The sequence below is a fragment of the Haplochromis burtoni genome, unplaced genomic scaffold, assembly GCF_018398535.1.
Source record: "Haplochromis burtoni strain Fernald_Lab_line unplaced genomic scaffold, NCSU_Asbu1 Contig_242, whole genome shotgun sequence".
NCBI lineage: Eukaryota > Metazoa > Chordata > Actinopteri > Cichliformes > Cichlidae > Haplochromis > Haplochromis burtoni.
This window is the reverse complement of record NW_024582603.1, coordinates 292779-320103: the sequence shown is the minus strand read 5'-3', so window position 1 is coordinate 320103 and position 27325 is coordinate 292779. Positions and strand designations below refer to the sequence as shown.

At 41.7% G+C, this 27325-nt stretch overlaps 2 protein-coding genes across 3 annotated transcripts in view; one reads left to right on the top strand and one right to left on the bottom strand.

Annotated features, from left to right (window-relative positions):
• Positions 1 to 11419: 11419 nt before the first annotated feature.
• On the bottom strand, positions 11420 to 25658 carry ubtd1b (ubiquitin domain containing 1b). 2 transcript variants are annotated; one of them, XM_005938023.2, is made up of 5 exons: positions 24865 to 25658; positions 17765 to 17829; positions 16999 to 17226; positions 16722 to 16879; positions 11420 to 14744 (listed from the first exon to the last, which is right to left on the bottom strand). In XM_005938023.2, exons 3-5 carry the CDS (start codon positions 17171 to 17173, stop codon positions 14472 to 14474), a joined length of 606 nt encoding a protein of 201 aa, XP_005938085.1. In that variant the 5' UTR covers positions 17174 to 17226; positions 17765 to 17829; positions 24865 to 25658; the 3' UTR covers positions 11420 to 14471. The 2 variants fall into 2 exon arrangements, with proteins under 2 accessions (XP_005938085.1, XP_005938084.1); XM_005938022.3 differs by lacking the exon at positions 17765 to 17829.
• Positions 25659 to 26065: 407 nt separating this feature from the next.
• mms19 (MMS19 homolog, cytosolic iron-sulfur assembly component) overlaps positions 26066 to 27325 on the top strand; it is a 17352-nt gene continuing 16092 nt past the window's right edge. Inside the window, exons 1-4 of the mRNA XM_005938021.3 lie at positions 26066 to 26197; positions 26673 to 26721; positions 26836 to 26936; positions 27110 to 27195. Of these exons, the coding sequence (XP_005938083.1) occupies positions 26110 to 26197; positions 26673 to 26721; positions 26836 to 26936; positions 27110 to 27195 (324 nt within the window). The 5' untranslated portion in view covers positions 26066 to 26109. The remainder of the gene's footprint in view (positions 26198 to 26672; positions 26722 to 26835; positions 26937 to 27109; positions 27196 to 27325) is intronic.

Sequence of the window (27325 nt, the reverse complement as noted above, 5' to 3'; positions counted from 1 at the left end):
AGAAACATTTCTGTTTTTCATTTTTCAGAAAATAAATCAAACTCCCCAGACTTCCAGTCAAAGGTCTGGGAAAATCTTCCTCTGACAGAACTCATATCAGCATCTAATACCCTGTGGCTCCACGGGAGATTCACCTAAGCTGCAGTCGGGTACAGTCAGGGCTCTGACAGTCTGCTGATTACAGCGGATCTGGTTTATTGGCTGGTCTGGCCAGTGTGTTGATTCTGCGAACAGAGTGCGCCTAATTGGCTTTACAAACATGCCTGCTCATGTGCAGCTGTCCATGTCCTTATGTGTTCTGTATATGTGGGAATGTACATCCAGCACTCCATCTGCCGCCGTCTCACTTCACCCAGGCCTCTGATTTTGGTATTGCAGGGTTTTCAAGAAACACATTTTCACTTTTAAAATGAGCACACTAACAACACATTATGGAAACATTAACTTAGCTCCATGAATCCCACAAACATCACTGCTTATGGGGTGAGAAGTCTACATGTGCAGGTGACATAAGCTGTCAGAAATGATTTCCTTGTGAACAATCTCAATTTTCAATGACCTGGCAATGCAGATAACCACACGTGATGCTCCTTTTGATGTAGCTTTTTTGTGTTTTTGTGACTTCCTTGCATCTTTTTGGTAGATATTCTCTTTTGAGGTCATTTTGAGTACACATCATGCCTTCAGAGCAAATTTGTTGTGACGTGGATGCAACATTTCTTTTAATCCTTGTCGATTTGATAGCATCACGTAGTTGCTGCAGGTCAGATTTATTGGCTCTACGTGAACCCTCTTTTTTCATCACATCCGAAAGGCGCTTGATTGGATCGAGATCTGGTGACTGTGGAGATACATTTGAATACAGGGAACTTAATGTTACATTTAAAGCACAGGTGTGAGATGGTTTTAGGTTTGTGGCATGTTGTGTTATCCTGCTGGAAGCAGCCATCAGAAGATGGGTACACTGTGATCAAAAAGGGATGGACATGATCAGCAACAATACTCGCCCCACCACAACCAGACGTAAATGTTGACACAAGGCAGGATGGATCCGTGGTTTCATGCTGCTGATGGCAAATTTCTTTCCGTTTGAAGCAATCTGGCTGTTTCACTCAGACAAGTGCAGCTCACTGGATGTTTTCATTCTTTCTTTTAACTCTAGAGATGTGGGAAAATCCCAGCAGATCAGCAGTTTCTGAAATACTCAGACCAACTTCAGCAGGCCATCTTGACCACAACTGCTACATGTCTAAAAGCATTGACTACCATGTGATTGGCCGATTAGATATCTAGTGCATTAGGTATGAGCAGCTTGACAGGTGTACTTTATAAAGCAAGTGTATGTTTGTGATTGTTTGAATTTGGTTGTAGACATTTTGCATTTTTTTGCAGACTTTTTAAATATACTTTGTATGTTTGTGGCCGTTTCACGGATACTTACGGATGTTTCCTTTTTGTTTTCTTTGGATAGTTTTGTGCATGTGTGGACATTCTCTGTTCTTATATCTCTGCGGCCATGTGTTCTCTGATGGTGGTTGCTTGTGGTCTTCGAGGGTCGCTTATATCATCTGCTTGTGGTCGTTTGTGATGATTTTTTATTTGTATTTATGTCGCTCTCTCTACATGCTTGCCTGCAGTTTTTACTGACTTTCCAACAAAGGCTGGGGACCAGATCCCCAGACCCATGGCGCCTATGACGACCCATTCAGTAATCCTTCGATGCTTCGTACAGCGCTAAGCTTTGGAAACCTTCCTCATCTTGTAACACCTCTCGCTGACTCTGCTCCAAGTAGGTGCTGTGACGTGTCTGTCAGGCCATGGGGTGACCAGGTTCGCAATAGTAGTTTATGGTAGAAAGTATTAGGTGAGTCACACACATAACATAGAATTAGAGGAGGTTTAGGCGTGAGCTGTGTGTGCAAGGTGAGCGTTAGGTAAGTGGATGAGGGTCCAGTTAAAGAGGGATTTGATTTAAAACCTCCAATACCTAGAGCCAAACACACACAAGCCACCAAGCTCTGCGCTGAGAGGATTGAGCTTCATCTATTCTGGATGAAAGTCTGCTTTGCATAACAATTCCCTGTATTTATCCCACAGGGAGTGCAGACACTTCTCTGATAAACATCCTGATGACTCAAGAATGACCTCTACAGTTCCTGTGAGTCAGTGCGGCTGATAGATTCACTGTAAGTCTGCTTTACACTGAAAGGAATCAGTGTTTGGCCACAATGGCAGGTTCTGTTGTAAAGCAAACCAGCATGACACTGATGACAGAGCAGCTGAGATGAGAATTAACAAGAAAGCAGATTAGTGTTGCCAGTAAAACAAAAAAACCCACCATGTTTAAGGAAAATAACCACTTTTGAATGGTTTACTTTAGCTATGAAACACATTTTATTTGGAAACTTCTTCTGCTGTCTGACAAAAATAATCAAACTAGCAAAGTATTTAAAAAAGCAGCAGTAAAATAGAAAATATCTCATGAATTGAGATAAGATGAAGATGGAAACAGTAGAAAAGGGGTGAATGGGATCTGAAATTAAATACTTTAAACTCAGCAGGAGCAACAGCCATGAAACAGAAATCATTCAATGCCTTTATGTAACTTTATGGTTCTTTTGCTGTTTTCTGGGATTGTGGATTGTAGGAAATTCCACTTAACCAAGGAAAAATGGCAGTCAGAGCTTCAAGATGGAAACAACAGATTTTTTTAAAGACCTTATTTATTTATGAGCTACAGTTTGTATCAGATGATGGAGGTAACAGGGCATCAGAGCCATTGACTGTATATAAAAGATGTAAGTAGCTGTGTGGAGAGCACTTTTAAACCTTGAGTTTAAGATCTTTGCTTCTTTTACGATGGGTATTGTGTTTTTTTAAGTAGTGTGTGTGTGTGTGTGTGTGTGTGTGTGTGTGTGTGTGTGCTAGCCTATCAGCTAATGCTAGTTAGCTTGGTTAGATTAAAAAGAAAGAAATCTTTGTACAATTAACAACAAAACTACATTATCCCTCTATATGGTTGCTTTAAAAATGTTCTAAAATTCACAAACATGACAAAATAAATCCATTGTAGTCAAAGTTAAGGTGAAGCCTAGACTGACTGCCACCACTCTCACTGCATTTATATGCTTCTATTCTATGTTATTTATTTTTCTCTTGTAGTTTGTGTTTCAATTCAAAATTTATTTGTATAGCACATTTAAAAACAACAGACTTGACCAAAGTGCTTCACAATAGGTTAAACACAAGAGCAAATGACAGAGAAACAAATGTAGATAAATTAGAAACAAATACAGGTAGATAAGAAGACAGTGAATTAACAATAAAAACATAAAACAGGCCTGATGGTACTCATGCTGAACTCGAATTAAAAGCCAAAGTAAAAAAGTGAGTTTTAAGACGCGATTTAAAAGACTGAATAGACTCTCTCCAAAAGTCGATTCTGTTCATCTGGACGTAGCGTTTTGTGGGAGAAATGTTTCGTCACCCATCCAAGTGACTTCTTCAGTCTCAGCTGACTGCAGGTTTCCCCAATCTTATAAACAGTACATTTGCATAATAACTGAAACCAGCCCACTGAAGGAACAATGGGCTGGGAGGTCAGTTCCTTCATCATAATTATGCAAATTCTCATGACCATTGACCAAAACCCACTGATCAAAGACCACTGATCAATGGCCATGAGTCCCATTCACAGAGAGTTGGGGAATGGCTGCAATCACAGCATTGTAAGATGGCGAAAGATGTACCCTTAGGCCCCCTCCTCGATTCAGAGATGGTCTTTCCCTTTTCACGTAAATGGCCTCCTTGACTCCGCGCTCAAACCAGCGTTCCTCCCTGTCCAGGATGTTACATCCTCATCATTGAAAGAGTGTCCACTGGCCTGTAGCTGTAAATAGACTGCAGAGTCCTGGCCTGACGAGGTGGCTCTTCTGTATTGTGCCATCTGCTTCGCCAAAGGTTGTTTGGTTTCCCCGATGTATAAATCCTGGCAATCCTCCTGGCACTTAACAGCGTACACTATGTTACTCTGTTTGTGTCGGGGGACCCGATCCTTGGGGTGGACCAATTTTTGGCGCAGCGTGTTTTGGGGTTTAAAAGCCACAGAGACCCGGTGTTTAGAAAAAATGTGTCTCAACTGCTCCGATACTCCTGACACATATGGGATCACTACAGGTTTTCGCTTGGGCAGCGGTTGTTCTTCTCTCATGGATCAGCTGGAGCTTTCTTTAGGTGCCTTTCCAGCTTTGACAAAAGTCCAGCTGGGATAACCACATTTACTCAGGGCCTTCTTGATGTGCTGTTCTTCTGCCTCCCTGGCCACTGTGTCAGTGGGGATGGTGTTCGCTCTGTGTTGTAGTGTCCTGATGACACCCAGTTTGTGCTCCAGTGGATGGCGTCAAACCTTAGATACTGATCCGTATGTGTAGGTTTACGTTACACGTCAGCTTTTAGATGTCCCCCATTACCGATGGAAATTTCACAGTCTAAGAAGGCTAACCTGCCACTTTTCATATCCTCCCTGGTGAATTTGATGTGTCGGTCCACTGAGTTAATGTGATCCGTGAAATGTGGTACGTCCTGAGATTTGATTTTCACCCAGGTGTCGTAAACAAATCTGAACAAATGGCTTGGTGGTGTTCCAGGGTAGGATAGCAAAGCCCTCTTTTCCACTTCTTCCATGTACAGATTGGCCACGATGGGTGAAACTGGGGAGCCCATGACACACCCATGTTTCTGCCTGTAGAACTGACGCTTGCATGTGAAGTAGGTGGAATGAAGACACAGTTCCAAAAGCAAACACACTTGGTCGATGCTGAGAGTGGTCCTGTTGCTGAGGTTGGTGTCATCCTGTAATCTCTTACGGACTACCTCCAACGCTTACGTGACTGGGATGCAAGTGAAGAGAGATGTAACGACGTACGAGACCATGGTTTCATCTGCCTCCGTAATGACATCTCTCACCTTCTCAACAAAATCCAGGGTGTTCTGGATGTGGTGTTCAGAGCTGCCCACCAGCGGGTTGAGGATCGAAGCCAGAAACTTGGAGATGTTATAGGTGACAGAGTTGATCATGCAGACAATCGGTCTTAAAGGTGCACCCTGTTTATGTATTTTCGGTAAACCATACAGACTTCGTGTAGACTCCCCTGGGTACAGCCTGTGGTATGAGGTCCGGTCAATAGCCTTGTCTTGTTCTAACTGCTTCAGACAGTCTATCGCCCTCTTCCTGTAGCCACTTCCTGGGTCTTGTTTCAGGGGCTCATTAGTATTTTCATCACTGAGTAGTGACAAAATTTTCTTATAATAGTCTTTCTGGTTTAGCAATACTGTGCACCTACCCTTGTCTGCCGGAAGGATGATAATGTTGTTGTCATCACTAAGTGATGTGAGTGCCTTCCTCTCCTCCATGGTGATGTTGGATGCTGGGGGCTTTGCATTGCTGAGACAGGCCGAAACTTTCGTCTGTAGTTGCTCTGCTTCCACTTCTGCAATATTGTTGTTACAAATTGCTTTTTCTGTGGCTGTGATCAGCTCCACTAGCGGGATTTGTCTCGGTGTGACAGCAAAATTCAACCCTTTTGCAAGGATGTTGAAGAAGTCACTTGGATGAGTGATGAAAAGTTTCTCCCACTGAAAACGCTACGTCCAGATGAACAGAATCCTGGATGATTGAGAACGCATCAAGACTGAATAGACTGTTTGAAAGAGACTTCTTCTTCTCCACATCGCCAAGTACTTGTTTATAGAGGATAACTGCAACACTCTAAGGTCAAGATCAATGTTTTGAATTACCACTGTATGAATAAAATGGAATTCACCTAAAGTGAAGAACAAATATTTCATCAATCATGACAGTAAATCCATAAACTGACTATAAAATTAATCTCAGTTGTGCAGCTGGAAATTATCAAAGTGACTCATTTGCAAACGCCCTTACTGACCAGCAAACTTTAGGTTTGCACAATAAGGTAACAGTCAATAGGAGCAGAAGCCTTAGAATTACAGTGTATAACTTGGGAATTTCCAGCTTTGAGCAGAACAGCATGTTTATGTCTACTGGGGGTCAGCAAATGTGGATTTTCACTTGCATTTTTGGTTCACCTCTTCCTGCGTATTAAATTGATCCTGTAAAAGTTCAGAGTTTGCCGTTCATTGGGGAGGATTAGTGTAAAAATGTATGATGTCCACTACAGTGGTTTTGCGGCACAGAGAAAAAAAATTGAACGTCGTACATTCAATTTGGAAGGTTACATAAAACAATATGACTGACATCCAGTCTCCATGACAATGTTAGGACCCCTTGGGCATCTGTGTCTGTCCAAGTTTTCAAATCCTCTCTGCTGTGGAGTCAGGGTCATCCTGGGACTGTCTGTGGGGGAACAGAGTGTAGAATAAGACTTGGACGAGTGACCGCAAACACAGCGCTCCCGGTGAAATTCCACTGTCAAAAGGGGCTTTTTCCAGGCCTGGTGCACCACAACCCTCTGGAGACCCTCTGTTGACTGTATTTGCAGAGACTGAGAAAGAGGCAGCCCATAGCTGCGCTACAAGTTCTCTATTAAAAATGTAAGCCCTTAAAACAAAAGTGCAGTAGAAAAATGATAAATGCCTACGTTTATTATTTACGGCACCAAAAACTGAAGGTTGGGGGGGGGTTAACACTGCACTCCCTGCGGTTTCCTACCTCCTAGACAGGAAGTGATGCATTTTACAGTTGTACAGTCTGCTCACCACAGGTCAGCTGCATAAGAGAAGAGCGCCACCTACAGAAACCAGAACTTCAACAGGGGAACCTTCTGGAAAGACTGTCTGATTGTTTTGCCATCCACACTTCTGCAGTGCAGAAATATTAATGTCAAGCATCTAAAAAGTGGGATACAATAGAATCCCAAGTACTTTAACAGGTCTATAACACCCCGGCATTCCCTTATTTTGAAAGGGCTTTAAAGTATATTTATGAAAGTCAGTACTTTTATCAGCTTATGAACTATAATTCCTACAAAAGCTATGAGGCAAGCATGTGAAAATGCTAAAATGCAACGTTTTTCCACTAAAAAGGAATTTTTGTACTCCACAACTCTTTCCCTGAACCTCTTTATTTCAGCAGTACTGTTTTTGAGAAACACACATCCTGTAAATCACGCAGTGTTTCATCCACCTCTGCTGGGACCAGCTCACTCAAGTGTTTGCTTTGGAGCACAGCGCCATCCTGTGGTAAAGAATTAAAGAAAACCAAAAAAATATATATCTTTATTTCTGGAATAAAAACACAAACACATGCTTCATTTGTATAATAGTTTGATTTTATTCAACCTTTTAAAATCATGTTTTAAAAAGAAGTCAGCACAAAAATGAACCCAACAAAGGTAAAATTATTTTGCAGATGTCATTCAAGACATTTAAAAGACGCTTGTTTTTTTCTATGCACTTGGATGGTGTGGACAATTTCAAAAATATGTATTAGGATCTCTCTATTTCCTTTTTTGAGTGCTTTACATATGGCTGCTCTTGTGCCAGAATAATTAAAGTTTTTTAATAGTAATGTGTGGAGTGTTAATAGCCACAAAAAAAGAATTTTAATAAATATCGCTAGCTTGTTATGGCTTTTATAACCAGCTTTACATGGAATTTAATTCCTGGGTATCATGAACATATGTCCCTGATGTCACATATTTATTTCAGTCAAGTCTTACACGTTTGCAGATACGCAGAACTATTCCAAGGAGTTTGAGACCAGTACTGAGTGTGTGTGATCAGTGTCCATTTGCATTGCTCGATTGAAGTTCGACACATTGAGAGTGCTCAGACGAAAGAGGCTAAACGGCATCTGATGAGAACACAGACTGTATATAAAAGCTGGACGTAGCCGCAGTGACCTCACCCCTAAGTTATGACCATCAAGGATTTTCGTGTTTAAAACGAGAGGTGATGCGTAATAAACATAAACATGAATTTGACTCTTAATAAACACAACTTACAAAATGAACATCAGACTGTATGAATGTAGACTTGAAACTAGTGACTGAGCCCATAAAGTTCACCAGGAACATGTTTAGTGAGATTGTAGATCATGGGAGAAGTAGGGGGATTTTCATGCAAAGATTCTATGCAACTGGATTTCTGCTACACTGACAGTAGCTGCCCCCTGCTGGATATATAAGAGAATGCAGGTTTAAGGCACGTTCACATTGTCACTGTTAAGACCTGAAAACTATGTCCATGTTTTTTATACAGTCTGCAGTTGAGAATCACCTCAAAGTGTGGTTAAAGGATTTGCTCTCAAGTCCCCGCCCATTTAAAAACATCTCCAGATGCTCAAAAATATCATAAAGTTGATTTAAGCTCTACTTTATCACATTTTTGAGTGCTTGACTTCTCGTAAACTGTGATTACATTTCGCTGAAAAAGATGAGTCACTGGACTCAACTCAAACTAAAGGAGGTGAAGTGGTTCAGGACAGGAGGGGGGGCTAAATAAACACACATGCTGCCTGTGCTGATGCATCTTCACAGATTATCTTAAATCATCTTTATCTTGAATTACCCGCTGTTACTCTAAGAGTGAGCTCCAAAACACAACTCGACTGACAAACATGTATTAGTGCTTAATCTCACGCCTCAGAATTGGAATTTTATCTCATCTTTCCTCTTATTCTAAGGTTGAGAGGATAAGTTATCTCCTTATGGGAACAGATTTCAGTAACTTGTATCTAATGAGACAAAGAAAAGACTATTGCGAGTGGTAACATTTTTCTCTGGGTTAGTTCACAAAGCTGCAGAGCAGTGATTAGAGCAACAACGCAAAACACAAACCTGTCCTAAATTCTGTCTGAACTATATGTGCAACAGCATATCAGAAAGACTGATAACAAGAGAATTTCCAGAGTAACCCAAGAGGGGTGTGCTACGGCGCAAGATTAATGTGTTAGCGAGGTAAGCCAGTGTTTTTAGGCTCCCCTTTAACCTGGACAAGGAACGGTTTCCCATTGATGACTATCCGGTTGTTCAGTGATGACGCGACGAATCCTACTTCCGGGTCTAAAGTAGTCTGCGTTTAATATGGCTTTTGTGTTGTTAACATGTTTAATGTTATGTATTTTCTTCTATTTGATCTCAAAAAGCTCCTAAAACAGTCAGTGATCACTGTTGACCTCCCTCGGCTTTTATTACCGCTAATCATTTATTTAAGCTCAGTTTTTAAAACCTTAGGATGTAACTACAGCCCAGCCCATGCAGCAGTATATGAATGACTAACCTCGTATTGTGGATGGATTATCTCAGTTGTTCTCCTGGCTGAAGTTTGGTCCTTTTACAGCATCCTGCCATGCGATTACATTTGTTCCTGACCACCGAGAACACTCACGTTAACTTTTATCGAGTGGAAAAAAAGTTAGCTTGTTTATATTATGCTAACATAGCTGTGTCGCTAGCGGTCACGTAGCACATCATTATATACCAGCTAGCCCAACTTCAGTAACCCTACAAACGTCACTGCTGTTTAGTTTTCTGTCTTCATTTATGCTTGGAAGTGATAACAGAGCTGTACGTTTTAATTTGTTTCCAAAACCCCGCAGTCAGGACATGCTATATTGTATTTAGATAGAAGCTAGCGAGCTAACTCCCTGCTAACTTCTAACTCCGTTAAATGTCATAAATTCCGTTTTCATGGATGCCTGGATGTTAAACTCAATTGTTACACCTGGTAATGCCACAGTGATATATGGACCTGCAGCGGAGTTTAGGCCCAGACACGGCTAGTGACGTTCAGTCTGACGATCACTATGGCATTACTGAGAGTTGAAAAACTGTCTAAGTCTTTCATCTTTAATAAAATGATCAGCGTTCTGCTCTACCAGGTGTAACAATTGAGTTTAACATCCAGGCATCCATGAAAACGGAATTTATGACATTTAACGGAGTTAGAAGTTAGCAGGGAGTTAGCTCGCTAGCTTCTATCTAAATACAATATAGCATGTCCTGACTGCGGGGTTTTGGAAACAAATTAAAACGTACAGCTCTGCTATCACTTCCAGCATAAATGAAGACAGAAAACTAAACAGCAGTGACGTTTGTAGGGTTACTGAAGTTGGGCTAGCTGGTATATAATGATGTGCTACGTGACCGCTAGCGACACAGCTATGTTAGCATAATATAAACAAGCTAACTTTTTTTCCACTCGATAAAAGTTAACGTGAGTGTTCTCGGTGGTCAGGAACAAATGTAATCGCATGGCAGGATGCTGTAAAAGGACCAAACTTCAGCCAGGAGAACAACTGAGATAATCCATCCACAATACGAGGTTAGTCATTCATATACTGCTGCATGGGCTGGGCTGTAGTTACATCCTAAGGTTTTAAAAACTGAGCTTAAATAAATGATTAGCGGTAATAAAAGCCGAGGGAGGTCAACAGTGATCACTGACTGTTTTAGGAGCTTTTTGAGATCAAATAGAAGAAAATACATAACATTAAACATGTTAACAACACAAAAGCCATATTAAACGCAGACTACTTTAGGCCCGGAAGTAGGATTCGTCGCGTCATCACTGAACAACCGGATAGGATGAGAAATCTTTTTATGCAACCAGTCATGGCCCCCTGGTGGCCGTTAAAAACAATACCGGTTTAAGGCACTTAAGTGTAGGCTTCAGTTGTTAGTCCTACAAGCCATGTCCATATTTTATATGATATGGTGAGTGTGCACAGAGCCTGGTTTAACAAAGACATTTAATAAAAATAACCAAGGTTGTGACTAGGGTTCTAGGTTTAGGGGGCTAAATAATGCAAAAACTAAATGTCTGGCTGTGGTTTGAAGCACACTCCTATGATGCAACCATACAGATATTTATACTTTGCCTTTAATTGGCATATTGAACCGTTAATGGGAGGGGGGTGGGCTTTAGTAGTTTGTATACTGTCGATCAGGGGTCCTGTTTGCAGTTCTCTGAGGGCACCTTAAAGCACTTTACAGTGTAATAACATGTGGTCCCTTTAATGTCGGACAATGGTCAGTGCTCAAAGTCTCAAAGACATTAATAAAGAGGACAAATTGAAGACACGGAGCAAGCAAACAAGCTTACTTCACAAGAATGGCATAACAGGAGATGCCATAATTAAAACTGTCAGCAGAGCACCCTCAAGTCCGACGACACTAACCTTAACGGCCGAGATGAGCGCCGCAGAATGCTAAATGGACACTAAAATGAAACTGTGTAGGCAAATTTTAATCTTTAGATATTTACTCTAGAAATATTAAGAGCCCGTGGGGACGGGGCGGTCAAGGCGACAGCTAGCAACACATTTTAAAGAGACAACACAAACACAGGTGATTGCAGCACTGCAGATTGTACCTTTTGACAATACTCATGGCTGGTGCTGTTGGATATCAGCAAAAGCAGAAATCAGACACGAAACTGATGAGGTCTATGTCTATTGTATTGCACATACAGAGACAAACGCTTGTTCAAGTTTGCATACGATAGTTACAAAACATATCCCTTTAGGAACCACAGGTAAAAGGTGAAGGAGGAAAGAAAAACATCCTTAAAACACACACAAGTTAATGAACCACAAGGCTGAAAAGTGGCTAGACAAAGAGAGAAGGAACATCATCTTGATGTGGTGAACTGCTGCTGTGGCTCAGGTCAGTTTCATTACCTCCACGATGCTGATGATGCAGGATATTTGTGCAACAGGAGCGGAGAATGAAAACAAAGCTCGTCCAGCTGTGGGCGTTTGTGACAGTGAACCAGCTGATGCGTTATTCTGCAACGTGACCTGGAACTGATGCACAGAGTGCTCTTGTATCTTTGGCTTTCCTCCTTTGTGTGCAGAAACAGGACAACAGAAAAAAAAAATGTAGCTTAAATGCACTTTGAGTTTGAAATGAGTCACTGAAGAAAAGAAAATCAGCTGGGGTGTGCTACGCAGTGACATAAATGTCATGATCAGGATTATGGCTTTTATTTTTCCTCCCATACAAACAGACTCTTGTGCAAACACACTGCTCAGGAAAGCAGTCTCATATCTCTGATTGCAAATACAAGAAAGGGTGATTGTGATAATAAAGCACGGTGTTTTTCACACCGAGAGATCCATGGCTATTATTCAGGCAAAATCATCTTCACTGAGCTCCAGTGTGAACACAGCCACAGAGGTTTAAAGTGGATTCAGATGGTCCAGCATGAGGGGGATGAATGTGGGGCTGTTTTGTTTGTAGCTCATCAATCTGGGAGTCCAGCCTCTGGGGACAACATCTAATTTTTCAGGGATTCCAGCATCAGCCAAGCTTATTTTGTGCACTGGTCATCACTTATGAATACTGTTAAATTTAAAAAGTTCCCAGATGATAGCTAATGCTCTCCACGGGTACATACAAACAAAGGCTGCTTAAGGTGAGCGAAGTCGAGTGAACTCTGGACTGCTAGCAGCTATAAATAAAAAGTGAAAATGTTCCACTGCCAAAGATCTTGCAGCTCGTCTGCAGATTTACATACAGATATCACATCTCACTCGTTTGTTTCCTCTGGTGACCGCTGCGGCTGGCGACAAACCTGATGGCTCTCTTCCCTCCAAACAATTATTGTTGCTCTTCAAGAGCCGGTTAGAGTCGGGGCATGAACACTAACAGATGTGCTATGATGTAAAGAAAACAGGCAGTGCGTGCTCACCGCTCAGTGTGAAACTAAGACAGACAAACAAGCTCGAAAAAACCTCTCCTTGTTCTCTGAATCGACACCAGCTTACAGGAAAGCCACCACAGAAAAAAAAACATTCTCGCCTTGAAGCACAGATTTTGGTTGGTTTTATTTTTAGCTTTCCAGTCAGATCTGTGAAAATATGATTAAATTAAAACTTGTTAAAGGAAAACTCCAGCAGTATTAGTACCCCCCTAAAAAAAAAAATCCCATAAAGCAGCATGCTGCATTTCCCTTTCCCTGCCTGCTTAAGACCATACCTCGCCTACTGCCATACGCTGAGTTTGCTATATGCAAAATGAATGCTTAGTTCCTAAATTCACCTTTTTTTTTTTTTTTAAATCACTCTGTGGGGCCTTCCTGCCACACAGAAGGCCTTAAACAACTGCTTTTACATGAGAAGCAAACTGGACATCGTGTGGAAATCCCTGGGGTGTGCTTGTAAGCAACAGTCATGATATGTAGGGGATCACCAGTATGGCCAGTTTTACTGAAGGGAGAAAAAAAAAAGAAAAAAAAAAAAAGGAATCAGCTTGAGCTTTTTGTTTTCACTCGCCGCTCCGTATCATACCTGCTGGTGAAGAGAAAATGCCCTTTTTCCCCTCCTTTCTTTCTTTTATTGTTCAACATTACCAGACCACATCGAGAGCAAAAAAAGATGGATTTACATTCATCCGGTGGTGGAAGGGGAAAAACAAAACAAAACAAGTGACCATAAACAACTGATCTGATCAAATTTAATAAGGCCTGTGCTGCTCCCTCCTGCTGGTCAGGGCGTCACTGCGCAGTCAGCAACGCAGCGGTTAAGACGACACTTTTTTCAAGGGAATTCCGCTTTCCCTTAAATCAATGACATTAACCACTTAAGCTATGACTTTTAGTCCAGTCTCGACTCTCAATGCATCATATGGGTCAGCTTCGTAATCTTGTCGCACACCCCCTCCACACAAACACACACACACAACCATTCTCTTCTGTCCGCAAGACTTACGAAATCTTTTAAAAGAAATAAAGGCAACACTTATAGCTTAGGTCCATCTAAAAGTTCCTGAATCTAAAAAAAACAAACAAAAAAAAGAAGATATATTAGCCCAACAGTAAAATTGCAGTGATTACCCCCCCCCCCTTTTGTCTTGTAGAAGGCACACAAACTACCACAAAAGTATAGTACTAATCTTTAAATGTGCAAAAAAAGCCCAGTTGACTTTATTTCCTCAGTAAGGGAAAGGAAAAAAAAAAAAGAAGAATATTCAGCACGTTTCTTTTTTCCTGCTTTCCTTTCCTGTTTCTGTGGAGGAGAAAGAGAGCAACAGTGCTGAGTTTATAGGTGTCATAGCAGAAATTCGCTCTAGAACCAACGCCTCTGCAGTTCCTCTGTTGGCACTGTGTTAGCAGGCTAAAGGGCAAAGGCAGAGTCTGCATGTGCAGCTCTGATGTGCACGTTCTGTGCACTGAGAAAAGGCTTGCACACCAGCGCGAGGAGCTCTGCTTTAATATGCAACGATGACAGGCATCTCTGGTTAGTGTGATGACTGGAACGACTCAGCAGATCCCCCCCAAAAAACACACACGTGCACACACAGGGACATTTAGAAAAAAGGGGAAAAAAGCAGCACTTTTCAGTTTCTTCTTTGTCTGTTTTTGTTTGTTTCACCCTCACAGTTTATTTCTCTTTCAGTAACAGTAGCTTTTGTCAAGAAGAATAAGTTATCCAGCATTGGGAGGCACCTCTGGTCCATCACAGACTGCATCGCTCCTCTGACGGTCCTCGGTTACTCGGGCACAGGAGAGGAGGCGGTGGTTGTCGGTGGTGATGGTTTGGGGGCTTGGAGTGCCTGTGGGTTGACGATGACCTGGATCACAAAGTCCTTCTGGATCTTAGTGTCTTGCAGCCGTGTCTTGTCCGTGAGCAGCTTCCCGGAGAAGAACCAGCGCTGGTGAACGGCGTCGATGTCTTCCTGAGCTTGCAGTTGCTTCTTCAGCTGGCCTATGGTGTCAACCATGCTGACGCTGAGACGCAAGTCCTTTCCTGTGGACAGCCGCACCTACAGGGGAGCAGAGAGCAGAAGAGTGAGCTAACAATGCTGCATGGAGAGGTGAGCCAAGTTCCAAATGCAAAGAACTCAAAAACTGGTCCGTGGCTTGTTTTGTGTTGGCATTTTACAGTTTTAACCCCGTAAGAAGTCTTAATAAATGTCAAAAGCTGCATGAATGTTAGTACATAAGCTTCTCTAGCATCTGTTTGCACTTATTAGGCACATATGAGGATATGACTCATAACCACAGGAAGTAAATGTTGGATGAAATCTGTTTTTCTGTCCAAAGGTGAAACCAGCTGCTGATAAACCGGCTCAAACAGCTAGCTAACACAAAAACAGAGTAATGTGTAACTACATCAACTTTCCCAGAGCCTGTCAATCTGCAGCAGTTTAACAATTAATCAGGAGAAGCACAGCCACAACATTAATGATGATTTGACCCAGATGTAGTCACACTCTACTAATATTAAGATTTTCCATATCAGAATAAAAAAAATACCTAGACTTTATCAATTCTTGAAACCTAAGACATGCTGTTTTGTTCTTTTTAGAGAGAAGAGACTTTGTTCAGTCTTTGTCTAGTTGTTCTGTCAAGAACTTTAACAGTTCACTTCAGCATGTTAAATGTTAAAGTAGGGCTGCAGAGTCTGAGAAGTGGGGGGGATTTTCTGTAACTTCCACTGCTGGGAAGAATGGTGGCTGACATAATTGTTTTCCACGTGAGAGTCATCTTTGTCACTGAGAATGGCCTCATAACCCTTCCCACACAGGTGGAAGCAATTGTTGTTTCTCTTAGGGTGTTTTCATATCTGCAGTGTTTGGTCCATTTAAATTGAACTGGTTCGTTTTCCCCCTTGCGGTTCGTTTGTGCAGGTGTGACCACGGTAATCGCACTTGGGTGCGGACAAAAACAACCACACCACTGTGGAGGAGCTGGTCTTGGTGTGGTTCCAAATGAACTCCAGAACACTTTCTTTACGGTGCAAATGCTGTAGGCTTGAGCTAAAATCTTCCTGGACCCTTGTATGCTTTGTATTCTGGGATGAGGCAAGGTACTATAGATGTACAAAAGTCTATACAGACAACTAGTTGTGACGTGATTGCAAATTCTTCATGGTCATGTTCAATAGTCGGGAGCACAGCACGTTCTTCTTGTATTTACTTTAGTTGTTCTCACCTCAGACACATCTGGCCAATCAGCAAACTGAACACTCTCACTTGACTTGCAGTGAAACATTTTGGTTCACTTGGAATTAATATAGATTTTTCTGTGTGCAAAAAGAAACCAAAATACAAGCAAAAGCTACAAGTTTACAAAGTCATCAACTGATTTGGAGCAGACTAAATGAACTGTAGGTACGAATAATGCTGTCTTTTCTGTCTGGAACTGTGTCGACACACACCTGAATGCTCCAGAATAGCAAACTACTAAAACTTCTGCTTTTATAGAAGTGCTCACACTTGCTGACCAGCAAACAAATCCATTCAAATCACTAGCACCTGGCTGCTATCTACCCCCTTAATTGTTGTGGAAGCAGTAAGGGTGTACTCAGCATTTCACACACTGTTTCTGCATTTTTTTATTGCATGATTAATGGCAGTATAAAAAGTCAATTCTATCAGTTTTTATGACTTGCTCGAGGACTAGATCACTTTTTAGCATGTTCTGATATGCAAAACCTTGGAACTGTAGTTTTGGCATGACTGTGTGGAGATTTACATATTTAGTTTTTTATGCAAACTTTAAGGAAAACCCCAAAACAAAGACTGAGGCAACCATTGCCTCTTGAGTTACTAATACACCCAACTGAATATTCGTCTAAACTTAATCAGTTACTCTGAATTAATATTAGACCAGTACATCTATTTGATTACATTGAGTACAGTGTTTACAGTGTGGATTAATATGCAGATGACACCATTTAGTCCTAATCAGTTGGTAACGTGACCCGTGTCTTAAAGGAGATGTACTAGTCGTGGTACCTTGAGCTGGAATTCCTTCTTGGATGCTGCTGGGGGTTCAGGGCTGTCGCTGGGGTCTTCGTCACTACGCTCTGAGATGAGGTTGATGGGTGGTGCCAGGCAGTAGACGGGCAGCTGGTAGCGGTTCCCAAGTTCATCGTAACACTCTGTCAGGGTACCTGAGAAGATGCCACAGAAAAACAGGTCACATTGTAAGTTAAGTCTGGTTTAAGCAGCCTATGTGAGAGTGAGGTGAGAACTGTACTGTATAAGTATACTGTGTGTGTTCTCTCCTCACCGTGTGGCAGTGTGATGCTGGCTCCATCCACTATAGCCTGAGCTAATTCATGGTCGTTACACTCCAAGGCCACAGCGGCTGCTTTCAGAGCATCCCAGATTTCCTTGCGGCCCTCGAAGGCCGGCGCCGTGTCCCAAAACTCATCCCGCTTGCTCCGTAGCTGGCCCTCCGTCATCGGGTAGTCACTCTTCCATTTGGGACGATCTTTTTTCAGAGGCTCGTTACGCCCTGTAAAGGTAGAGGAGTGTATTAATTTAATGCTGAAGTTTCACACTCATAACGCGCAACAAATAAAACAAACACCCCACTCAATTCTAAGGTCAGAGGCAGAATTCTGAAAACACCTAATTTAAGGTAACATTTGAACACAGCATGAGGTCCTCTCATTACAAAACAAGTGTTGATTAATTCACCCACATGTACAATTTATTTCCCTTCTTACTATTGTAAAAATGGAGGAAGAAACAACAGGAATCCAAACACGACAGTCAGTGGAAGTCGTTTTCACAATCCTCATTATCATGTGTAAATGCCGAATGCAGAGAGCAGGCAGCTTGGCTAATGAGGAAAGCCCAGCCTTAACTCTGTTCTTTCATCTCCTCACTGTAATAAACAGAACTGCCAGACAGAAACTCGAGCTGTCATCAGAGAAAGATCGTCCTACCCCACCCTAACATGTCTTCTCAATCTAAAATTAGGAGGTCATTCAGAGTTTGCTGTATCCATGAAGCGTATGCTTACTCTAGATCTGTCTATGTAACCTTACCTTCATGTTTCCCACTATTCAGTATTAATACAGAGCACACCTAGGCCAGGAGAACACTGACTGATCTGGAGGGAAAGCATAAGGACAACAGGCTAGGATCAGCCACCCATCATTGAAACTTCCAGTGATTTTCCACACCTGTTTGTATCATAGCCGGCATAAAATTCCTCTGACTGAAGCTACGGATGTCCAGAAATAAAATACATGAAGCTATAAATCAACGTAAAAGCTTGACAATAAAACTGAGTACTAAACTTGCCTATAGTTGCTAATGACTGCGTCACAGCTGCCACACATTGAAGAGTGGACTGATGGAAAATACAGCATACAAAAGGGACACCTCGCATGCAGAGTTGCCTTTCTTCCAGACCAATTATCTATAGTGCAGGAGGCTCAGGACAAGTAATCCTGGTGTAGGATTAGCATTTAAAGGTGAGTGAATCCCAAGTAAACCAAAGCAGGTTCCTCACTACCACTGAGCAAAAAAAAAAAAAAAAAGGCCTGTGGTGTCCATGAGAGCCAAAAACATTTGAATTGATATCCAATGCAGATTAATTGCTGTGTCCCAAATGTTATGCAGCCATCTGCCATCAGATGGAGGATCATTGTTGAGAAACAGCATGAATGCACCAATCTTGGGACTGATCTTATTATTAACACAAATATTGTTAGTCCTTTTAAAAGGTATAAGCACGAAATCGTGGATACAAGCGGCGGAAATGGACTTTCACCCAGGGGTGCATGGTTTTTCCCTGAGAAGTACAGCCATTCAGGATGGGCTCAGAGCCGCTGCTACTCCACATCGAAAGGAAAGGCGGGCAGTTTCTGGGTGAGGTTTCTGGGTGACCGGGCATGTCTTGCTGAGAGGAGGCACCAGATATGCTGGAGAGATTATATCTATTGGATGGCCTAGGAATGGTACAACATTCCCCAGATTAAGCGGATCAGGTTGCAGGCGAGAGCAAGGTCTGGGCTTCTCTGCATAGGCTGCTGCCCCTGCGCCCCGACTCCAGATAAACAGAAAAAAAAATTGCTATCGTTCTATCGTTTTGTCATTTTAGATTTAAACTTTTATTGAAGTGGTTGGCATGAATATGGAACAGCGTGCATCATTCATAACACACAGCACAATGTCCCACACTTTTCAGTCACAGTTTATTTGTTTTTCTGATGATAATTTGTCACATTTTCAACAGGTGAAGAAGTGTTTTTCTGGAGAACATGAAATGCTCATAATGCTCATAACCAAGGTGCTGCACAGTTAAGCACCATGACTGATTAAAGAATGTGTTAAATGCTTAAAATGCCTTTGTGTAGAGAGTTTTTGACAAATTTAACTTGTTTCTTCATTTTAGAATAGTTAGTTGACTAAATGAAGGGGAAAAGTACACTAAGAAATTAGTCACTAGGAACATCCCTAGTTTTAGCTTTATTTTCATAACTTTTATAGCATTACTGATGAAAACCTACATGGCAATATATACTACACCAGGTAAATAAGTAATTCATACAGAATGAAATGGCAGAAAAGTCGATTTTTTTTCACTACCCACAACACAAATGTTTTTGTTTTTGCTTTTTTAAAAAATGTATTTATGGGTCCTGGTTAAAAAATATTATATTATTACCATTTTTTTCTGTAATTTTACACACCTAATATCTACAACCTGGTTCCACAGAGTCATGGTGACAGATTTCTTTAACTTACAATTTCAAAAGTAAGTGAGTTTTTCTACATGATGAAGAAAGGTTGTAGTACTTCTTTCCTTAATATGAAGATATCTGAGGAATTCGATGTATGGTTAAACTTCTGTATACTGACAGAAAGGACTATCACTGGTCTGATTAGGCTGTATGTCGCCCATGATGTGAAGATGTGTTTGACATTCGTGCGCTATAGACATATTGCAGTTATGTCAACGTGGACGTACACAGTGTACAGGACACCCAAGTGGGCTCAACCTTGTAGTCAGTCATCTTATCACCACGCTACATCATTCAGCTTTCTGCAGTTAAAGACACGGCCCGTCTCTGTAGTTTAAAAGTGTTTTTAAAGCATCTGTAATGGTACTTAAAAAAACCCAAAAAAAAAAACACATGCATTATTACTACAATAGTGCCGCCACTGTCTTTATATGCTCTGTTTACAGATCACTCAGCTCAGAAAAGCTACCGACAGGTCCACCTGCTCCTATTTTGTAGCACATAGCCCTTAACATGGAACATGCTGGCTCTTAGAAGCTTATTGCATCAGTATCATCAGTAATAAACACTGCATACATTAAAGGCACTATGAGATTCCAAACTCTCATGAGCTCATTGAAAACTCCATTGTGCAACATGGCTCTATAAAACTTGGGTAGACCATAAAGACCTCCTCATTTCTAAGAAACACATGCTGTAAATCCTCAACTATCTGTTTCCATTCTGCCGAGGCAACGTGACGTAACACTTGCAAAACGCGTCATACAAAAGAGGCTTGTATTACAACAACAACAACAACTACTTAAATGTCTTCTTTTCAAGTTTTGCCTACAGCTATTGCAAACTGTTTTTTTCCTCCCCACAGTCTGTGTCACTTTATTCTGCATTTATATCTATTGGTTAGTACAGGGTTGTTCTAAAGTCTTGAGCCAGCCCTTATTTCTTTATATTTTGCTTCCAAGAAACCAGACTTGTAATTTTTAATGGGATCTTGAGCAATAGTTCTCCCGGCTTTCTGAAGGTCTTGCAAAGGTTTTCTTTGGACCCTACTCCTTTTCTGTTTGGTTGTTAAGCCATTTAACAACGACCTATAAATCATTCAAGCATCAAAAAGGCTTCTAACTCAAGGAATGAACCAGTTTTGTGCCTAACAGGCAACTTAGAAAAGAGCCAATTGTGAATGGCTTCTTTAGGCACTTTGTTACTAGCAGCCTGTCACCAAAGCACGAAATACCCATTTCTTTTGCTGAATCTATGAACAATGCCAAAGATTACACATTTTGACAGGCACAGCATTGTAATGTTGTCCTAAAAGTTAATTCCTAAAGAGGAAACCCGACAGGTGGAAGACCAAAGATAAATGGAGTGGCCTTGAATATCATCTACAACAAATTAAGTGTCTAAAAGTCATGTTCTTAAGAATAATAGCAGACAATCCAGCAAAGACTTGGCAAAGGTCTTTGCTGGATGAATCCAGATATGAGATTTTTGGTTCAAAGTGTTATCAGTAAGTACAGATGAGGTCAGGAGTGGTGCAAAGGGCAATGTCTACAGCAGGGGTAGGCAACTCCAGGCTTCAAGGGCCGGTGTCCTGCAGGTTTTAGATGTGTCCTTGATCCAACACAGCTGATTTAAATGGCTAAATTACCTCCTCAACATGTCTTGAAGTTTTCCAGAAGCCTGGTAATGAACTAATCATTTGATTCAGGTGTGTTGACCCAGGGTGAGATCTAAAACCTGCAGGACACCGGCCCTTGAGGCCTGGAGATGCCTACCCCTGGTCTAAAGCAGTCTACTACCCCTTAGTCAGTGATGTTGGAGATCTTCTCAAAACTAACGGAATTATGAACACAGGAAAGTACCATTAGGGTATAATCTGCCAAGCAGTGCCATCTCTTTCCAAATGGTACTGCATGGTATTGATTCACAGTTGGCATTTTTCAGCATGACAATGATCTCAAAAACACTATAAATGCAGTAAAAGCATACCTGGGTAGGAAATATGTACGTGTAACACTATCGGTCACAGACTATCCTTCACAAAGCCCGGACCTCAACATTATGTGAGCAGTGTAGTGCACATATAATGTCTTAGTCATTAAGCTTTTTTATTTTGGTCAAATAAGGTAACAGAGACTTTGGCCTCATACTGGTTAATCCTCTTCATCTTCCACTGAGATGCTCAGGAGTTTAAAGTTTGAATATTAACAAAATTCATCAGAAGAGGGGATGGGTTGATACACGCAGGCAAACAGCAGTGCTGCAGTACACTCCTATGAATCAGTGTCACTGTGTCTGTACTTATAAGCAGTGAGCTAAACTGTATAGAAAAAGAATAGGGAGTGTGACCGCGTGCAAAAATGTTCACATTATAGGAGAATACTGCTGAAACTGCAGTACGGTGAGAGAGCGCGAGTGACAGAAATAAAATTTATGGGGATAAGTGTGTGTGTCTTAAAAAAAAACTCGGTGAAATGCCTCATAAAACAGAAAACAGCAACAAGGCTTCCTTGTGCTGCAAAAACAGCACACCCGACATCTACAGGTGGCTGATGAAGATTACCTAACGCTAGGAACAAATGCTTTACTTTACCAAGATGTTGCTTTGAACCTGCAAAGACATTTAACAGCTGCACACATTCCCTTGAAATGAGGCAAACTATCAGGGGGGAAGGTGTGGTTGTCCACATTCTTCCTTTAAAGAGCAACAAAGATAACGCCGCTGCCAGATGACATTGACCGAATTGCCACTGACCAAATCAATATGAGGACGTACTGGCGCACACTCACTCACGTGCTGTAACTGCTTATCTTATCACCACTTTTGTTTCCTTCACCTTTCTGCAGCTAAAGATACAGTCAGCCTCTAAAAGCTACTTTCGGCTGCTCCCACAGCCACAGGGGGTCGTCACAGCGGGTTGCTCTGCGTGTTGGATTTGACAGGTTTTTATGCTGGATGCCCTTCATGACACAACTCCATCCTAATATAATATCATCCTCTTATTAAGTGAGCTCTTTTGAGCGACCCATTCTTACACAACTGTTTGTAAAGGCAGACGGCACGACTATGTGACTGATTATATACGTTGTGACAAAGCCTGCATTCAAAGATTAAGAGGTGTGGCCCATTACTTCTGTCCATGTGTATGTTTATGTTGTTTATGCTGGATTGATCACTCTAATAGTGGTCACCCTTTAAATGGGAATGTGCTTGAGACAGCTGTGAAACGGGTTTGGTTCAACCAGAGCGATGATGTGTTGATGTAGCAGTAACCCTGCTCGGTACGAGACGAGCCAATAAAGTGAAAATATGACTTGAACGCCTCCAGGTCAGAATCAAAGCAATTACATTCAAAATAGATAGACCACCTTGGAACGGGCAGGTTTCACTTTCATTTACAGTTCAGCTTACTTTCCAGTGAATTGTTTTGTTGATTCTTGAGATCCTAATCATTGAGAGCTTTGACATTATCATGGTTAATCAGTCTACCGTTATTATTAGGTGATTTACAAAACTAGCAAGCGAACCTTGTGCATATATATTCAGCAGGTTTTGTATACTCTTATAGCCTGATTGATATTTGACTTTTTAAAAATCAATATTTAAAATAAACTGGAAATTGTGCATTTCTAATCACCTTTCAGTTACATCCATGCTGCTTCTAAATGCGTTACTATCTTATAACGGGTTTCTGCTGATCTTTATTTAAAGTCCAAACATGTTCTTCCATTATTTTTCTCAGCATCACAATGCAAACGAGACTCCTTTTTGTTCCTTTAAGCGTGTGGTAGGCAGACCTAACACGAACATAGTAACACAAATTAGTGAGCTCTTATCCAAACAAAATTGGAACAAACGAAAAAATTGAGATCCCATATGAGCTATCCAATTCTTCCTCTTATCAAATGGGGTTTCTTTATGAGCATGTATGTAACAGAGTTACAGTCAGTATCAGTCTCAGTCACTGATACAGCGGGGCATGATGTGACTTGTTCTTGATCGAAGCCTTGTCTAGCAAAGGGAGCGTGTTGAGTCTAATCAAGTTGGGAAATCAACATGAGCCACTGCCAGAAAGCCTGGGTATCTTGGCTCTGACAGCTTTAACTTTAAATAGCTACTCTGGCACACGACAAAGAAACTTACCTTGAAGGTCATATTGGCATCAAAAATCTATGTTAGAGTCTAATTTTAGGATGCAACTCCATAAGCAGGGGTCAGAAAGTCTATTCAAACAACGCCCTTTTTTATATGGCGAAAGTTGGACTCCATCTTCAAAACCTCCCATCTTTCTGATGCAAACTGGAGACAATTCCCACTGGAAAAAGGCGGACTGAAAAACTTTCCAGCAGTAACAAATCAAGGGGACAGAACCTGCATCCAAATGAATAACAGACATTTAGTTTCCTGAGCAGCCACTCTAAGGCAAACACTGAGCTCAAGTGTGCTTGCACTGTAGTCACACAACCGAGCATGCTTTTAAAGCAATATGACAGAAATATGAAAAAGCTGGAAAGTCTTTTCCCATCCCAAAATGTTTACGTGACCCCCATTCATGAACCTGCCAGGCTGTAAAGCCCTAATCTCCCAATAATGACTGTATCATAACAAGGTCACACAAAATATAATCACCATTGTTTTCTGGAAAAGTAGAAGTTCCCAGTGTCTAATAATTCAGCTGCACTGCGCCTGTGTGTTGATGGTTAACTTTAGTTTGATTAACAAAGTAGCAGTTTATTATTATGTTAACTTCCAGGAAAGTCCGTAACCAACAGACATAAACTGATGTGAAAAGAGAGCAACTTCTGGAATTAATGTAACGTAGCTGGCTGTTACAGTAACCACAACACAGAGCTTACGCCCTAGATTTTAATATACGAAAATCACCCAACGAGCTTACTGTCATCAACTTTGGTACAGATGTTATCTGAATATACAGCTTCACCAGTCTGAACTGATAAGATGAAAAACTACCTCGTCAAAGCTAAAGAATCAAGCCCTTTTTTACTGATACAGAAGAGGCACACATCAAAGTCAGACAGCTACAGCAGAATCCAGTTTCCTGATGTGTGTGAGGAATCGTGAATGGAGATTTCGTGCACCTGCCCTCTCGTGGCTGCTGTTAAACAGAGGTATCGACCTCTGTTTAACAGCAGCCACGACACAAAAAAGGGATGCGAATCACAAGTGGTGGCCAGAAATGCACTCTCAGATAAATCTGAACCTGCTATTGTTATAGCAACACAAAACTATCAACGCCGAAATATTTCTCTTTTTTGGCATCACTGATCATCAACGGACAGAGACACTGTTGCTGTATGACTTTAAGTTTCCAGCTCTTATATTTCAAAGAAACCTCTCCGCATATTAATACAACATCCACACAATGTTGCCTTACCTCCTCGTCCACCGTTCCTGGAGGAGCCCCGACTCTGCGAGTCTTCCCAGCCTTCCAAGTATCTGCCCATACATCCCCCCATGGCTAACGGGCTCCAGATCGCTTTTACGGGTCTCACTGGCTAAACAGGGGCCCCATTGCGGACGAGGACGATGTACTAGGTCCGATGAGGAGGATGGTTTTCACGCACAGGGACGCAAGCCTGATATGTCATTCGTAACCGCACTGAGGGCGGCAGTTAATATTTAAATCACGTTTTGCAGGTCTATACGTTTGAGATTAGGGCTTAAAGTGCCCTCTTTGTAAATAACTTCTGCCTGCGTGTTGACACGCGCACGCAGAGTTCACGGCTCGTGGCCCGCACCAATGTTTCAAGAGTTTGAGCAATCCCCAGCATCTGCCACCAGCTCGTTGTTAGCTTCAGGATATATACAGTATGTTTCTACTGTTTAACGTAGCTGGGCTGACTTGTAAGTGTTGCTATTAACCCGTCCAGACACAGCGCACCTTTCTCGCTAACAGGCTAACAGGGCCAACACGCTAGCTACCACGGCGTAAGTAAACACAAACTTCCGCGCGCACGATATCATTTCCCCGCATCTTCCGTCTCTGACAAACGCAGCGGGTCATTACAGTCTCCCTCTGTCCGCCGTACGAAGGAGTACTTCAGTTCTTTGACTAGCTCGGTACAGTGTTTTCTTTAAATAGCCCCCCTAAAAATTTCTCCCTACTTCGCTGGTGAAAGGTGACCAGCGGCAGTCTGCTAGCGCCGCCGAACTTTTTTCTTTACGCTTGCGCAAAAGCATCCAGCCAGGTGTTGGTTTCTATTGCGTCGGGACTTGACGCAATTATGAACGGAGGAGTCCGCAAATTAATTTGTACAGCGGAGTTATCATATAACAGATACACGTTCTTCTAATGTCAATACTCTTACTTGAAATCATACTGGTAGTAATTAATTGGAACCTCTTGAAAAGCAAAACTTTAGTGGAAGGGAGAGGACGTACTAGTTCTAGTATTTGTAATGCATTGTTCGGACAGTACTTGAATGCAGCATTAAAGGAAAAATAATATTGAAGATTTTCTTCCACCATTTCTATAAATGTGAAAAACGTGTGGAAATAATATTATACTGGTTTTAACGGTTTTATTTTTATCAGATATAATCTAAAACCAATCGCTTTTCGCGATTCACCTAAAGTTTTCGCGCATGCGTAGTGCCAGTGAAGTAGTTACAGGGACACGATGGCAGCGGACAGTACCTTGGCGCTGTCTCTGGTGGAGGAATTTGTGTCTGGACTGCAGGACAGCAAGGCCAAAGATGCAGCAAAAGGTAAAAGGCTTTCGTCGCGGTTTGCCGGTGACATTTTTCATAAGAGTAACACCGGAGAGGCTGTAGAGCTGCTCTCCGAGGATGCGCAGCGAGGCGTGATGGTTAACTAGCTAACTTAGCGCCACAACATCCTGTGTAGTGTTATTACCGCAAGATAAAGAGTAAGCATTCGCTGTGAAAATATATTTACTCATTTTGTCGATGTAAATGCACACTCTGAATGTATACATCGAGTTTGAACACATTGCCACTTCACAAGGACTCTTAATTTGATGCTAGTTCGTAGTGGTTAAAGCACATGCTGGTTGCTAGCTGCTGAGTTTGTGTAAGGTAGCCTGTCAATGAACCCTGTGGCCTTACCTTTGAATTATAACCTGGTACAACTACTAGAGTTAGAGCATGCGTGTTCTTGCATTGCTGTAGCTCATCACTTCACTTCACTAAACTTATTTGTTTGTTTGTTTGTTTTGTTCAGGTGTCAAAGATGGGAAGTTTACAGTTCTGCAGCTGGTGGAAGCACTGGGGTAAGCTGTGTTCATCGTCATGTCAGGGGAAAATATCAGCCCGAACCAGCCAGAGTTTGCAATTATATTCCTATCTAATATCAACTTCCATCTTCATTACCTTTCCTGTTAAAGGTCCAGTCTGACCAGTTCTCAGCCTCACACTCGAGCCCGAGGAGTCCTTCTGCTCTCTGAGGTTTTGCAGGAGTGCTATAGAGAGCTTACAGAGAGAGAAGGTACACCTTTCTCCTTCCATATACTGTGCCGGCATTGCACAGCTTCTTGCAAAGTGACAAATCAAAAATGCACTCAAATAACTACATTTTATATTCATATATGTCTTACGATGACGCTTATTCGTGTCAAGGGGCGATCAGCACTCAGCATTTCTTCCTGTTCTTCTCCACAGTGGAAGTGCTTATTGCCTTCTATGAAAACCGTCTGAAGGATCATTATGTCGTCACACCTCCCGTCTTAAAGGGGCTAAAGGAGCTGGTTAGTCGTTCTTTGATAACATTTAGTTTCTGCTCAAATCTGCAAGTTCATTTCAGGCTGAGGGACTTTTTTTGAGAAGTTCCACATGTGAAGGTTGTGGATTTCCTCTTACTGTTTTGTTAATGTACAC

What these genes read in the sequence shown, in the direction of transcription:
- ubtd1b (XM_005938022.3), bottom strand. Translation starts at nt 24,946, where the DNA reads ATGGGGGGATGTATGGGCAGATACTTGGAAGGCTGGGAAGACTCGCAG. An exon ending in CAGGAACGGTGGACGAGGAG is followed by an intron (nt 17,227 to 24,864) that starts GTAAGGCAACAT and finishes CTACCTTTACAG; the next exon opens with GGCGTAACGAGCCTCTGAAA. An exon ending in CAGCATCACACTGCCACACG is followed by an intron (nt 16,880 to 16,998) that starts GTGAGGAGAGAA and finishes GCATCTTCTCAG; the next exon opens with GTACCCTGACAGAGTGTTAC.